Source organism: Macaca nemestrina, chromosome 10 (genome assembly GCF_043159975.1).
Source record: "Macaca nemestrina isolate mMacNem1 chromosome 10, mMacNem.hap1, whole genome shotgun sequence".
NCBI classification, from domain to species: Eukaryota; Metazoa; Chordata; class Mammalia; order Primates; family Cercopithecidae; genus Macaca; species Macaca nemestrina.
Window position 1 is genome coordinate 530,350 of NC_092134.1, and position 14,261 is coordinate 544,610.

General features: G+C 60.8%; 1 protein-coding gene across 18 annotated transcripts in view; it reads right to left on the reverse strand.

Annotated features, from left to right (window-relative positions):
* The window catches only part of LOC105490587 (fibrosin like 1), a 96,460-nt gene that overhangs the window by 42,513 nt on the left and 39,686 nt on the right, over positions 1-14,261 (reverse strand). The window contains exon 1 of one of the 18 annotated variants that reach the window (XM_071070746.1): positions 8,326-10,581. The exons of 16 other annotated variants lie outside the window; for them this stretch is intronic. In XM_071070746.1, the coding sequence (XP_070926847.1) occupies positions 8,326-8,409 (84 nt within the window). In that variant the 5' untranslated portion in view covers positions 8,410-10,581. Of the gene's footprint in view, positions 1-8,325; positions 10,582-14,261 lie in introns of those variants that run through there. One more of the 18 variants, XM_071070748.1, reaches the window with a different exon arrangement.

The following is a 14,261-nucleotide window of genomic DNA, read 5'->3' on the forward strand; positions in this document are numbered from 1 at the left end:
CCACCCTAAGCCCACAGCTCAGCTCCCCCAGGCCCTGGGCAGCTCTATCTGCCCCACCTCTATCCCAAGCTGGGTGTGAGAGCTGCGGTGGGACTGAGAAGCTCAGGCACCTGTTTCTTCCTCCATGACAGTGGGTTCCTCGACCACCCCAGGGACCACTGCGTATCACCATATTCACAGATGTGGCTGTGAGGTGGGGATGCCTAGCACCTCCAGGCTCCATTAACGGCCTTCCCAGACCCTCACATGTGGGTGGACAACGGCCTCGAGACATGGCTTTTAATTAGCGGCCTTCCCAGACCCTCACCCGTGGGTGGACAATGGCCTTGAGACGTGGCTTTTAAAGCCACAAACTGGTTTGGTTTGGCCTGATTTATTTTTTAAAAATTGGCTGCCAACATTTGAACACCTGGAGACTTCTCATGAGCACCAACAGCTGCTTCCTGCTGAAAACAGGAAACTGCATCCCCGCCTGCCAGCTCCCTGTGGGCTCCTGACACCTCCCCCAGCTTCTGGGCCCCGGCCCTGGGGTGTCGAATGCTGGGCATAGCCCAGAGTTAACGTGTACCCTGGAGCCCGGTCTGGGCCGGTCCTGGCCCCACTGCTTCGCGGAACCCGGTCTGGGCCGGTCCTGGCTCCACTGCTTCGTGGAACCTGGTCTGGGGGCTGGTCCTGGCCCCACTGCCTCGCGGAACCCGGTCTGGGAGGGTCCTGGCCCCACTGCTTCATGGACACTGGACACCGTGGCAGAGGTCTCTTCACTTCTCCAAGCCTCGGTTTCCTCATCTGCAGAGACAGCGGCACCTTCATGGGGCTTCTGAGTTGGAGGCGGCAACATGCGTGGCAGGCTCGGGACAGCAGCTGCTGGCATCCAGGCTTCATAAATGGGAGCTGCCATCAGTGTCATCTTCACTGTCACTGTCACCACCACTGCCACCAACCTCTCCCCCTTCCCCCATCCCTCAGAGGCATCTGAGCCCACCCCACAGCCAGGCATGGGCCCTGCCAGTTGGCAGTGCACCGCTGCTACCCGAAGAGCCTGGAGCGAGCTTGGCCCCCATCACCCAGGCCTCCCTGCACCCCTTCCAGACCCTGGGCGGCTACGGGCTGGGGTCGGGGCTGCCTGTCAGCCCCGCACACGGGGAGACACCAATCAGCACGGCTATTAAGCAGCAAAGGACGCCTTCCCTTCTCAGCGCGAGCGTTAATTACGGCTTCGCTGCGCTCAGGGGCCGTCTGATCCCACTGCTCAAACAAAGGCATGAAAAATTCATGAGCAGGGACCCTGCGTTGAGGTCGCTGCTCCCAGGGGTCCCTCGGTGTCTGGGCCCCGACCAGGCAGGATGGGGAGGAGACAGGAGACAGAGGGGCCAAGGGGCTGTCCTGGGGAGGGTCTGGGCCCTGCACTGGACGAAGGTGCTGGAAACACTGCCAGCCTCTGCTTCCACCTCCCCGGCTTCTCATCCAGGCGAGCTGCCTGGGCCCAGTGGGTGGGAGAGAGGCTGAGGCAGGGCCAAGGCTGCTCCGGCAGGGCCAGTGAGGGCCAGGTTTCTGCCCCGAGGCACTGCATGAAGGTTCCTGAACACAACTACCTGGGGCAGGGGGCCCTGACCCCTCCTCACCGGCAGAAAAAATGCCCCCACAACATGGGCGCCTGCACCGACCCGAGGTGCCTCGAACAGTGGCAAGGCGTGGGCGGGACGGAGTGGAAAGGCCTGGCCTGAGCGTCAGTGAGAGGCCAAGCTGCTGGGAATGCCGGTACAGAAGCCCCACCTGGCTGAGTGTGTGCGGCCTGAGTGTGCACACGTGTCCTCCATGGGCCCTGGTAAGCCGTGTGTGCACACCCAGCTACCCGGGGACACGAGGAGCATCTGCCGTGTGCACGTGTGCCATGGTGCATCCTGCGTGTGCCAGTTCCCGACCCCTCCCTGTACCATCTGGTCATCCTGCCCTTGGTGGCTTCTGCCCTCAGTGTCCTGCCACGTGTCCCAATGTCTGTATGTGGCATGTGGGCACCTCAGGACCTGCCACAGAGCCGCATGCCACTGAGTGGGGAAAAGGGCCACCTGTGCCGCCTGTGCTGGGCCCTTGTGGGGCAGACGGCGGCTCGCTTGCTTGATCTATTCTGTCTGAACCTGCAGCCTGGAAACTCCAGTTCCCTGGATGGCTCAGGGCGGTCGGGGGAGCAGCTCTGGAAGGGATGGGGCAGGAGCATGAGTGGCTGTGCGCCCCGTGCCCTGCCCTGTGGGACCCCATCTTCCCAGATGGCAGTGCCAAGGGGCCCGCCTTCATTTGGGCTGCACACTCGGGCGGGATACAGAATGTATTCCAATCAAGTGATTTGGCTGAAATAAGGGGCAGGGGTTGGCGCGGTGCCGGTGGCCCCCAGGGCTAGGAGCAGCTGGGAAGGTTTCGAGTTGAGCTTCACACTGTGTGAAACGTCTCATCATTGGAAAGCCCCTTTCGGCTGCCTCAGTCCTGTGAATCCGTACTCCTGCACCATGCGGGCTCAGCGCGGGCTCCACTTCCCTTCCCCTCCACGGGCAGAACTGGGCTGCCTGGGGGGGGCGGGGCGCGGCCAGGTGGGGGGCACATGTGCACTCACCCCACGCAGCCAGGCAGCTACCTCCGAGGTGGGGGGTGCGTGACCACTGGGGGGCTGCTGGCTCCTCGTAGGCAGGGGGTTACGGGTGTGGGTACTGGAGCCTGGAGCCGCAGGGCCCAACTCTGGCACTTGAGGGTGAGGTGCCTTTGGCCTCCCACAGTACTGGCATGGAATGGGATGGGTGGGGCCCATTGAGTGGATTTGCTCCTGATGTGCCTCGGGGTAGGGGTGTGGTGTGGGGCTGTGCCCCCAGGGTCACAGCAGTATCAGCCCATTTCATAGGTGAGGAAGTAGAGGTTCAGAGGAAAAGCACTTTCTTCAGCTGCATGGTCACTCAGCAAGGGCCTGGAGCTGAGCCAAGGACTCAGAGCTGGGGATCTGGGCTTGTGGGGCCATAGGTGTGAGGCCAGGAGCTCTCCTGACATCGGGGAGCATCCCCCCCTGGGTGAGGCAGGTACAGCGAACAGTGGGCTTGCCCTGGAGCCTTTTTCCAAGTGCTGATGTGGTGAGCCCAGAGCAGGCACCACATACACTGCAGGTGGCTCGGAAGCCCACAGGATGGCCGGCAGGGACAGTGCGTGGTACGCGGGTCAGGGGGCATGTGGAGCCCACTGAGAGGGGATGTCTGGCCTCCATTCTGGCAGGGTTGGGTGCAGGAGACAGTGTGGGGCTGGGCTCTGCTGCTGCACCAGGCCAGACGGAGGTGTGCCAGGGACCAGAGTGGGTAGGTGGCCAGGACCAGCTGAGCACATTCTCAGGGTGACCCACAGGGAATGGGGCCCAAGGCTAAGGGAAGGCGGCACCTGGCGGGAGGGACCTGGGGTCAACTGAGAGAGGGCTGGGGGGCAGGACTGGGTGGGTGGGGGCTGGAAGGCAGGACTGGGTGGGTGGGGGAACGGAGCTGGGAGACTGGACTGGGTGGGCATGAGGCTGGAGGGCAGGACTGGGTGGGCCGGAGCATGGGGCTGGGGCTTCCTGGCCCACCTGACAGCCAGCTCCTCCCTCCCTGACCTTGATCCTGGCATTGACGCCTCCCGCCCGTTCCCCGGGCCTTTCTTCTCTGGAGACTGGAAGAGCGGGTGCCTGGAAGGAGCTGCTGTGGGGTCCAAGGGGTGGGGGCTGGGCAATGTGTGGGGATGTGGCTCATACTGGGCTCACTCGCAAGTTGCCACAGACCCACCTGCTGCCCGGTGGGGACACTGAGGACCGAGTGCATGGGAGCCACCAGGGTGCAGCCTGGCGGTGGGGCTGGGTGGATTCTGAGTCCTGAATCCAGGCTCTGAATCTGTGGCAGAAGCCGCGGAGGCCACGCTCACCCTCTGCTCAGGGCCCCGCCGCACTGAGGCCTACCAGAGTTCCTCTCGCTGTCCTGGGAAGTGGAGGTACCCTTGCACCTGGTTACACAAAATAATCGGGCGGCGGGTCCTGAAAAATGCCATGCTTGCTTACTCAGCAAATTCAGCTTTTATGAGTGTTTAGGCTTCAAACACCAATTACCCAATTAATGAGCAATTAACAAGCAATCAAGTCACTGCAGCCAACAGCCACAGCCACCGGGAGCTGCAGGTGAGGCCCTGGAGCACACACGCCAGAGCTGGGCTTGCCTGTGCACCCTCCCCACAGCGCCGAGGCCCCATGGGCTGTGCGCCCGCCTGCGAGGCTGCCTTCCGGTTGGGGCTCAAGCCCTCAGGAAAGGCTGTGCCACGCGGCGGCCCCGTGGCCATCACTACCAGGGAAAGCTCTGGGCTCTGCAGCGCCCACTGGAGGCCCCCACTTAGTGCACCCAGCACAGCCCACGCTTGCCTCAGGCCCTGCAGGACTCGGGCAGCCCTTGACCTCCAGTCTAGGCCCGTGAAGAGACAGCTGGGGATAGGAAAGGGGAGCGGGGGGTGCTGTGGGGCTGGCACCCCTGACTCTGGCCCCAGGATCTCTGGAGGCATTTCTGAACTCTCCCTGAGAGCTGCCAAGGGAGACCACTTGAGGGGCCTGGCGAGCCACGCGTCAGCAAGAATGTGGGGCTGGAGCCCTGGTTAGGAGAAGAGACAGCTGGAGAACGCACCCTCCCAGGCCCCTTCTATCTCAGGACCTCCTATTCTCAGGACCTCCTATGAATCGAACTAACTCCCTCCCAGGCCTGCCCCGAGGGACTCAGCCCAGCCACAGCCAAGCTCGCTCTGACCAGGGATCTGGGTGAGCCGTTCCCCCAACGCTCTTCCCTGCCCCGAGGGACTCAGCCCAGCCACAGCCAAGCTCGCTCTGACCAGGGGTCTGGGTGAGCCCGTTCCCCCAACGCTCTTCCCCGAGTCCCGGCCAGTCTGGCTCCTCCTGGCACTCAGGGCTCTGTGGCCCCCCTCCAAGTTCTCCATGCAGTGGCAACCCTGCCCCTCCACACGAGTGCGGCCAGCCCCTCTGCTCAGGGCCCTGATCCCACCCAGCGAGGATCTCCGACCAGCTGCTTGCTGATCCATGGTCTTGTCTGTTGAGAACACGGATCCTGTTCCCGAGGGTCGACAGGGTCCACTCAGCTGGATACATGGCAGGCACACACGTGAGCGGCCTGGGCTCCAAAGTCTGCACTGCCTGCAGCCCCACGCTGTGCTTGGAGGGGACAAAACTGTCCTCCTGGGGGCTCCCAACTGTCACAAAGATTGGGGCACTAGGTGCTGGGGCCAGTCCCCGAGGGAGCACTGCCCAGCCCCAGTGCAATTCCAGAACATTCCACCAGACATCTGCAGTACTAGAAACCTGCTTAGCACCGCCTGAGCCTTGGACCTAAATGCTCTAAAATGCACAAAATCACCTTTAATTTTCTCAAGTCGCGACTGCCACAAACGGAAAATCTGGACCAGCATTTGCTCTGTGACACCCTGGGACGCGGATGGGGAGGGCCCACCTCAGCCACCTCCAGACTCAGCCCGACTCACACACCGGACACGCCGGACCGGCATTCGCGCTGTGACGCCCTGGGATACGGGCCGGGGAGGGCCCACCTCAGCCACCTCCGGGCTCGGCCCGACTCACACACCGGACAGGAACCGTCTCACTCAGAACAGCTTTCCATTCTCCACCCGAGTGCACCTCTTCCCATTAAGTACGTGTCCCTGGCCACACGCTCTGTGGGCTTCACACCCACAGCAGAGGGCACCCATCACACGACAGGGTGGCCATGCAGCACATCCCTAACCCTCAGCCCTCATGTCCTGCTAAGCATGGCCACCTGGAGCCCCTGTGCTCTAGCCTTCCAGCTGTCTCCACACAGCAAGGGGGTTCCTGGCGACAAGAGCTGGACACCAGCCGCTTCCACTCCACCCCACCCCATGCCAGCCTGAAGACCCCGGCATGCCACCAGAGCCCCTGGCCTCACCATGGTCATTACCACACAGGCACGTGCACAACACGATCATATATACACATGTGCAAAGACACCGTTACATACACACATGTGCACAGCCACATGCATTTTTATGTACACACATGCACACACAGTTATGCATGCATGTGCAGTTATATGTACACATATGCACGTAATACACTTTCACATACACATGTGCACTCACACTGTCATGTACACAGAGCATTCACACCGTCATGTACACATGCACTCACACACATCGTCACATACACATGGCACTCACACCATCACATACACATGGCACTCACACCATCACGTACACATGGCACACATACCTTCATGTACATGTGCACTCACACAATCATGTACACATGCACTCACACACACCATCATGTACACATGGCACACACACCTTCATGTACACGTGCACTCACACCATCATGCACACATGGCACACGTCATGTACATGTGCATTCACACATGCTGTCATGTACACATGCACTCACTATCATGTACACATGGCACACACACCGTCATGTACATGTGGACTCATGCACACACCATCATGTACACATGGCACAAGGTCATGTACACATGCACTCACACCGTCATGTACACGTGCACTCACACCATCATGTACACATGGCACACAGTCATGTACACCTGCACTCACACACCATCATGTACATGGGCACTCACAAACACCGTCATGTACACATGGCACACACTTTCATGTACACATCCACTCACACATACACCATGCACACGTGCACTCACACCATCATGTACACATGGCACACACACCGTCATGTACATGTGCACTCACACACCATGTACACGTAGAACACTGTCATGTACACATGGCACATACACAGTCAAGTACATGTACACACATCATGTACACACATCCACACACGTACACATATGTGCACTGTCATGTACACATGCACTCACCCACAGTCATGTACACACATGCACTCACACCATCATGGACACATCTGCACTCACAGTGTCATGGACACACATGCACTCACACCATCATGTACACATGTGCCCTCAAACTGTCATGTACACATGTGCACACACACACCATCATGTAATGTGCACTCACACCATGTACACACGTGCACTCACGCACACTATCATGTAACATGCACTCACACCATCATGGACACACATGCACTCACACTGTCATGGACACGTGCAATCATGTACACACGTGCACTCACACCATCATGGACACACGTGCAATCATATACACATGTGCACTCACACCATCATGGACACACGTGCAATCATATACACATGTGCACTCACACCATCATGGACACACATGCACTCACACCATGTACACACGTGCACTCACACTGTCATGTACACACGTGCACTCACACTGTCATGTACACATGTGCACTCACACACACCATGTACACACGTGCACTCACACACACCATCATGTACACACGTGCACTCACACCATCATGGATGCACGTGCACTCACACTGTCACAAGTGCACTCACACCGTCATGGATGCACGTGCACTCACACCGTCACGTACGCACGTGCACTCACACTGTCACGTACGCATGTGCACTCACATCATGTACACATGCACTCACACACACCATCATGTACACATGTGCACTCATACCATCATGGACACACATGCACTCATGCCATCATGGACACACATGCACTCACACCATCATGGACTCACGTGCACTCACACCATCATGTACACAGTGCCCTCACACACACCATCATGGACACATGTGCACTCTCACACACCGTCATGGACACGTGCACTCACACACCGTCATGGACACATGTGCACTCACACGCACCATCATGGACACACGTGCACTCACATCATCATGGATGCACGTGCACTCACACTGTCATGGACACGAGCACTCACACTGTCACATACACATGTGCACTCACACCATCATGTACACACATGCACTCACACCATCATGGACATGTGTACTCACACTGTCACATACACACGTGCACTCACACACACCATCATGTACACACGTTCACTCACACTGTCATGGACACACATGCACTCACACCATCATGGACATGTGCACTCACACTGTCATGTACACACATGCACACACACAGGACTCCTAACCCCTGGCCCCACAAACCTCCCCTCTGGGTCTCTGCCCAGCTGCTTCTCGGGGGGTTCCTGCACCCCCTGGGCCTAGTGTGCCTGGGGCACCCACAGCCTCAGCCTCACTTCCCCATGCACCTCCTGCTCTCTGATACTGGCTGCATTTGCTCCTGTTCCTCATCTGGCTGGGAGAGCTGGGATCTGGCAGCCACTGACCCACATACCTGCAGATCAGCTCTGCTCACCTCTTCACACCCAACCAGCATTGTCAGGGGGCCAGGCTGCAGCTCCCATCCTGCCTCAAAGGCCTCAATGGGGTTTCCTTCCATCTCTCCCTCTGCGTCCCCACAGTGGATGGAGTGTGGATCTCAAATTCACTCTCCTTTTTCTCATTAGCGTCCCTCCCAGCACAGCCCTGGCTGGACCAGAATAATTAATAAGCCTGTGTCAGGGAATGAATAAAAGATGGCCCCCCGGCCCCGAGCACGTGGCTGACCTTTCTTGGAGCCGATCGTATTAATATATTCTCGTGTTGTCAGGCTCAAAGTGCTAACTGCCTCATGAATTATTTATCAACACAAAAAGTCTTAACCAGAAACAGTGTTAACATTAATTCCTAACCCCCATGTCACAGCAGCCCAGCCTGTTCCCATAATTGGATTTCAGCTTGACGGACACCCTGGACTCCAGCCTGGCCCTCTCCAGCAGGGCTGTGCACCGCCACCTTCACTGTCTGTGCCGCCCTCCTTGGTCGGGCACCTCCCTGCCCTGTGGGGCTGCCCTGCCTGGTGGATGGCTGTGGTCCCCGTTCCTGGGAGTGCTGCAAGGAGCTGTGGGCGGGGTGAAGGGCGGCACTTACGAGGCCCCCCCAGGCCAGGGTCCAACCCCTCCCCTGGAACCTGGGCTGGGCTGGGGGGCTCTGACCTGCAGAATGTGCTGGAATGGTGCCGCCAGCCTGGCTGAGGCTCTGGGAGGGCTGGCCACAGCTGCCTGGGCCTTGAGCCACTGAGGCCCAGAAGCCAGGCACGTAAGCAAAGCCACCCTGAACCCTCCACCCAGCCCAGCCACCAGCCACCGTCCCCGGGAGACCCCAGTGAGCACAGTGTAGCACAGAGGAGCCAGCCAGGCTGAGCCTTGCTCAATTCTCACCCATGAAACGGAAGATAAAAGAGCACATGCCGGCCGTGGGGAGTGAGCCCTGCATGGGCACAAGTGGGCAGGGAGGCGGTGAGGTGAAAAGGGTGGACAGGGAGGGGACCAAATCCATTGGCCCCACCTGGACGCTGCCCTGGTAGAGGGTGCGACAGGTGCAGCTGACGCCTGGGCCTCAGCTTCTGCATCTGCAGACGGAGGTGAGGCCTCTTCATGGACATTACCCGTTTGCAATCAAATACCACAGGTGGAGAAGTCAGATGATCTATATGCCATGGAGATGAAGGTGTTCTCACACGCAGACACTCTCTTCACCTGGGGCCCGACAACGCACGCCCTCCCACAGCCCACAGAGGCCAGGCCCCGAGTGGGGGTGGACGGCAGAACGGCCACCTCCCAGGACCCCAAGTCCCTGCTGCCCCCGTGCCGACCTCCCAGGGCTGAGTGGTGGTGCCTGGGCTGCTGGAACAAGCCCGGCCTGGACCCTGCCCCTCTCAGTACTGGGTGGGTCAGCCCCTCCGTCACTTAGCCTGGGGTGGTGGGGGACAGTGGCACTATCTGCACAGCCTCCCATCCTCCACGACCCAGCTCCCCCGCACCCCTCCCTGTTTCCTCCCACAGCGGCGCCCGCCCGTCTCAGGTCCTGCACACACAGGCTTGCCCCTACCCAGACGCCCTGGCCTGCCCCTTCTGAGACTGGCTCCTCTCCCCACTGGAACAGCAGCTGCCTGAGGGCAGGGACCCTGTGTGACATGCCCAGCACGGAGACCAGCCCAGAGTCAGGCTGTGCTGAGGCCACTGCCCTCGGGCACACGATCACCGTGGCATGGACGGACAGATGGGTGGCCGATAGGGATAGGTGGTGGGTAAATGCATGGATGTGGGTGCGTGAAGATGAACAAATGGGTGGGCAGATGGGCACGGGCTGTGGCCACCACGGGTGAGGACATGGCTCAGCCCCCACCTCTGCAGTCCCCACACAGCAGCCAGCCTGAAAGACCCTCCTGTGCTCAGAGGTTGGGAGGAGACTGAGGCTCTCTGACTCCAGGCAGAGGCCGATGGGTTTTATTGCTTTTGTACAAATTATGGCTGCTCAGAAGAGGCCCAAGGAGCCACGTAATGAGTGTCATAAACCTGCCTAGTAAAGACAGCGCCTGTATCGGGCCTGGCGCAGAGCGAGGGCGGCAGGGCCTAGGCGGCTGGTGGCATCTGCAGTGTCCCACCTGGGCACAGAGTCCCACCAGGGTCTCTGCCCCTCCCGCCCACCGCCAGCCTCTCTGTCCCAGGCCTGCCCCCAAGCACGCGGTGGGCTCCCTCCTCGGGGGCCTCAGAGCCTCCCACCGGCCCCGCTGTTCAAACCTGCACCTGCTTCAGTCGGCCTGGCCCCTCCTCCCGCCCACTTCTAGACCTCCCTGTCCCTGTCCCCGCCGACCTGGCTCCCCTTCCCACCCGTCTGCGCTGTGCTTAACACCCCAACTGGGGCGGCAGCTCCCTGGCTTCCCTTACCAGGGCCTTTCCCGTCTGTCTCCCCACAGGCATGCCCTGGCCATGGCCACGCTCCGCACACACGGGCTAGAGGGGAGGCAAGGGGACCGATTTCTCCACACCTCAGTTTGTGCAGGGCAGGTGTCTGTGACCCTGATGGACGGCCTCGCCAGTGGGGACAGGAAGGGTCTGTGGGGATGCGGCCAAGAGGGCGCTACTGGGGGCAGAGGAGGACGTGTGGGCATAGCCACGCAGGTGGCCCTTCTTGGCGGGCACAAGGGGCCGGGCAGCCGCATGGAGGACAATCCTGGATGGGCGGAGCTGAGTGGTGAGGGAGGTCTGAGGGTCTCAGTTCCCAGTCACTGAGGTGGGTGCCCATGGGTGGCCCCATTGGCCTCTCTGGGCCTGCCACCCTGTCTGGAGAACACGATGATCTGGTAACTAAATGCCGCGTGCAGGGTGAGATGGGTCCCTGAGGCCTGGGCCTCACCATGGGCTGCCACGGATACCCTGCAGCTCATCCGGCCCCTCACCCTGGCCCCTGCACGCCCCCTGCTGGCCACGGGCCCTTCCAGAACATTCTGTGCACAGGTGTGGGAGGGCAAGCCAGGCTCCTGTGCCGGCAGGAATGGCTCCAACCCCAGCAGGCTCTTGTGGATCCTCATTCTGTCTAACGAATCCGCCAGCCCCTGCCACACTGCCCCTGCCACGCTGCCCCTGCCACGCTGCCGTCAGTCACCACATCCTCGGGTGGAAGCAGCTCGACCTTACAGTGCTGACGGTGGCCAAGGAGGCCAAACCACACACTCGGGGCAGCAGCTGCTGAGGATGAGCAATAGCTGGGGCTTTGCTGGCCACCGATGTGGACAAAATTACACCACTTTCAGGACGGTTCATAACACCAGACCAGGTGAAGAATGCCCGTGCCGCTCAGCAACACGGGAGGCTGCCGGCCTGGCTGTGGCTCCTCAGTCACAGATAGGCAGCCAGTCACAGAGAGGCAGGCAGCAAGGGGTGCACACGTGAGCAACACGCAACACCACATGCACAACACGCAACGCCACATGCACAACACACCGTGCCACGTGAGCAACACAACGCCAAGTAGTTCACAACACACACCACGTACACAACACGCAACACCAAATTCACAACACACAATGCCACATGCGCAACACACGCCAAGTTCACAACACACAATGCCAAGTTCGCAACACGCAACACCACGTGCACAACACACACACAGTCACACGCGCGGGTGCACGCGCACACACACACACGCAGAGGCCCAGCGAGGAACCCGTGACACTGCTCGACAAGGCAACACACAGCCCCACACAGCCCACCACACGGGGGTGCCGCGGACACGAGGTGCACACGGGCACAGGCGCACATACACACACACACATGCACATGCACACACGCCCACACACATACGGCAGCCCCAGCCTAGGGAGCACCCCAGGAGTCTGAGGGCCTCAGGGAAGTACCGAACCCCCACTAGTAGGTCCCAGGCTCCAGCACAATCCAGACCCTCACCCAGGCCCCCTGCCTGCTCCTGGGTCCTGCCTGTCCTGTTCCTGGGCACATGTCCCATGGGGCCGGTTCTGGGTCCTCTGCCCCGGGGACTGTGGGGCTGTTTCTGGGTCCTCTGCCCCTGAGGTGGTCTGGCCTCCACCTGCCTCCAGTCCTTGGTGCCGGGGAGGAGCACTTTCAAGGAGGCCGGGCACCTCCCTGCTGTCTGCCTGGAGCCTGGGCTCTCACCTGTACCCCCCCACACACACTGGACACAAGGGGCCCCCAGGGCTGACAGCGTGGGCGACTGAGGGCTACACCGGACCAGGGCCCCGGGTGCACACCTGCACATGGCAGGGCCCATCTGTACGCACCAGGGTCTGAAACACAGGTCTGTGTGCGCCGGGGCCTAGGGCACACACACAGGACCGTCTGCAGCCCTCAGGGTCCTCCCGGGCTCCTGCGGCTTGGAGGGGAACCCCATCCCCTGGGCAGCAGGCTGGCTCCTCCCCTGCCTTCCCCCTCCCCCCACCCCACCATCTGTCACTTCTGTGCCTCGGCTGTGGGGGTTAAGCTGCAAGCAGCTGGCAAGTTAATGACGGGCTTTCTCAGGAAACACAGAGAGTGCTCTGGAGAGAAGACCTGAATAACGAATGGAGACTAAGAAGCAGAAGGGCACCCAGTGGCTCAGGGCAGAGAGGCCCAGGTGCCCTGGGGGCCTCAGACCAGCGGGGGTGGCCACAGGAGGTGACCATGTGCACACCTCACCAGTAACAGGGGGCAGAGCCCACCTTCCGGAGCTTAAGACCTGGCCCTCCCCCTGACCCACAGTAAGCCGGCAGGAGCCCTGCCCGGCACTCGATGTCACCGACACTCACAGTCTAGCACCTACGCAGGGGCCGCAGCCCTCCTCCTGCCCATGGAGTCGGCATCAGGGCACCCCCCTTGGCCCAGGTGCCTCCCAGCAGCCAGGGCCAGGTGGCTTTAGCCTATTTCCACACGCTGACCCCGAACATGCACACCAGGAGCCGGCCTGTCGGGATATGGCTGAGGGCCTGCCCAGTACACCGCCCAGAGAAGGGTGGGGGAGCGTCGTCACACTCATGACGATGGCTGTCAGGACAACCACAGCCACCTCTGAGGGGCTGCCCCCCGCGCACAGACGACAACAGCAAGAGTGCCCAAAGCTCGCCGAGGCCCCACGCAGCACAGGAGGAAGGAAAGCCCCAGGAAGAGGTCCCTTGGGCGGGTGGACGCTCCAGGAACCATTGCCCAGAAGTGAGCTCCGGCCACCCCAGGTCAACGGCTCATGGACTCTGGGCCAAACCAGGTGAGAGGCCAAAGGCAGAACCCGGGGTGGCAGAGCCGAGCCCAGGGTGGCAGAGCCGAGCCCAGGTGGCAGAGCCGAGCCCAGGGCTTTACACAGACCCTCAGGTGAAAGGGCAGCCTCAGGGGAGCTGGGGTGGGGGTGCGAAGGGCCCAGCTGAGCCCCTGCCGTGACCCAGTCAAGTGGCCAATTCCTGCCCATGATCCTGGGTCCAGGGAGCATGGTGTCCACTCCGGGCCTGTGGCCGCGCCGCCCATGCCGCCCCCTCACCGCCTCCTGCTCTGCCACCAGCAGAAGCTGTGGGACAGACACAGTGGGGCGTGTCCCCACCAGTCCGCATCCCCTCTGGCCTGGCCACACTGGGTCACTGATGGTTAATTACACACCCTATAAAAAGCTGCTGTGGTTTAGTGAGGGAGCCTCTCCGGCCTGGAAATTGCGGGGGCTGCAGGGACGGGGCGGGCGGAGTCCAGGCCCCCACCCTCCCACGAGCCGAGCAGGCCGTCAATCTGTAGAAATGGCTTTTATGGAGCTCTGGGTTTTATGATGTCATTAATGTTCCTCCTGATACTTAAGGGAAAATGAAACACAGTCATGAGGAGAGCAGGGGACAGCGGTGATGGGGGTCGGGGAGATGGGGCTGGGCCTCCAGGTCTGGGGGACAAGGGTCGGCGCCTGGCCTCCCAGGCCATTCCCACAGTA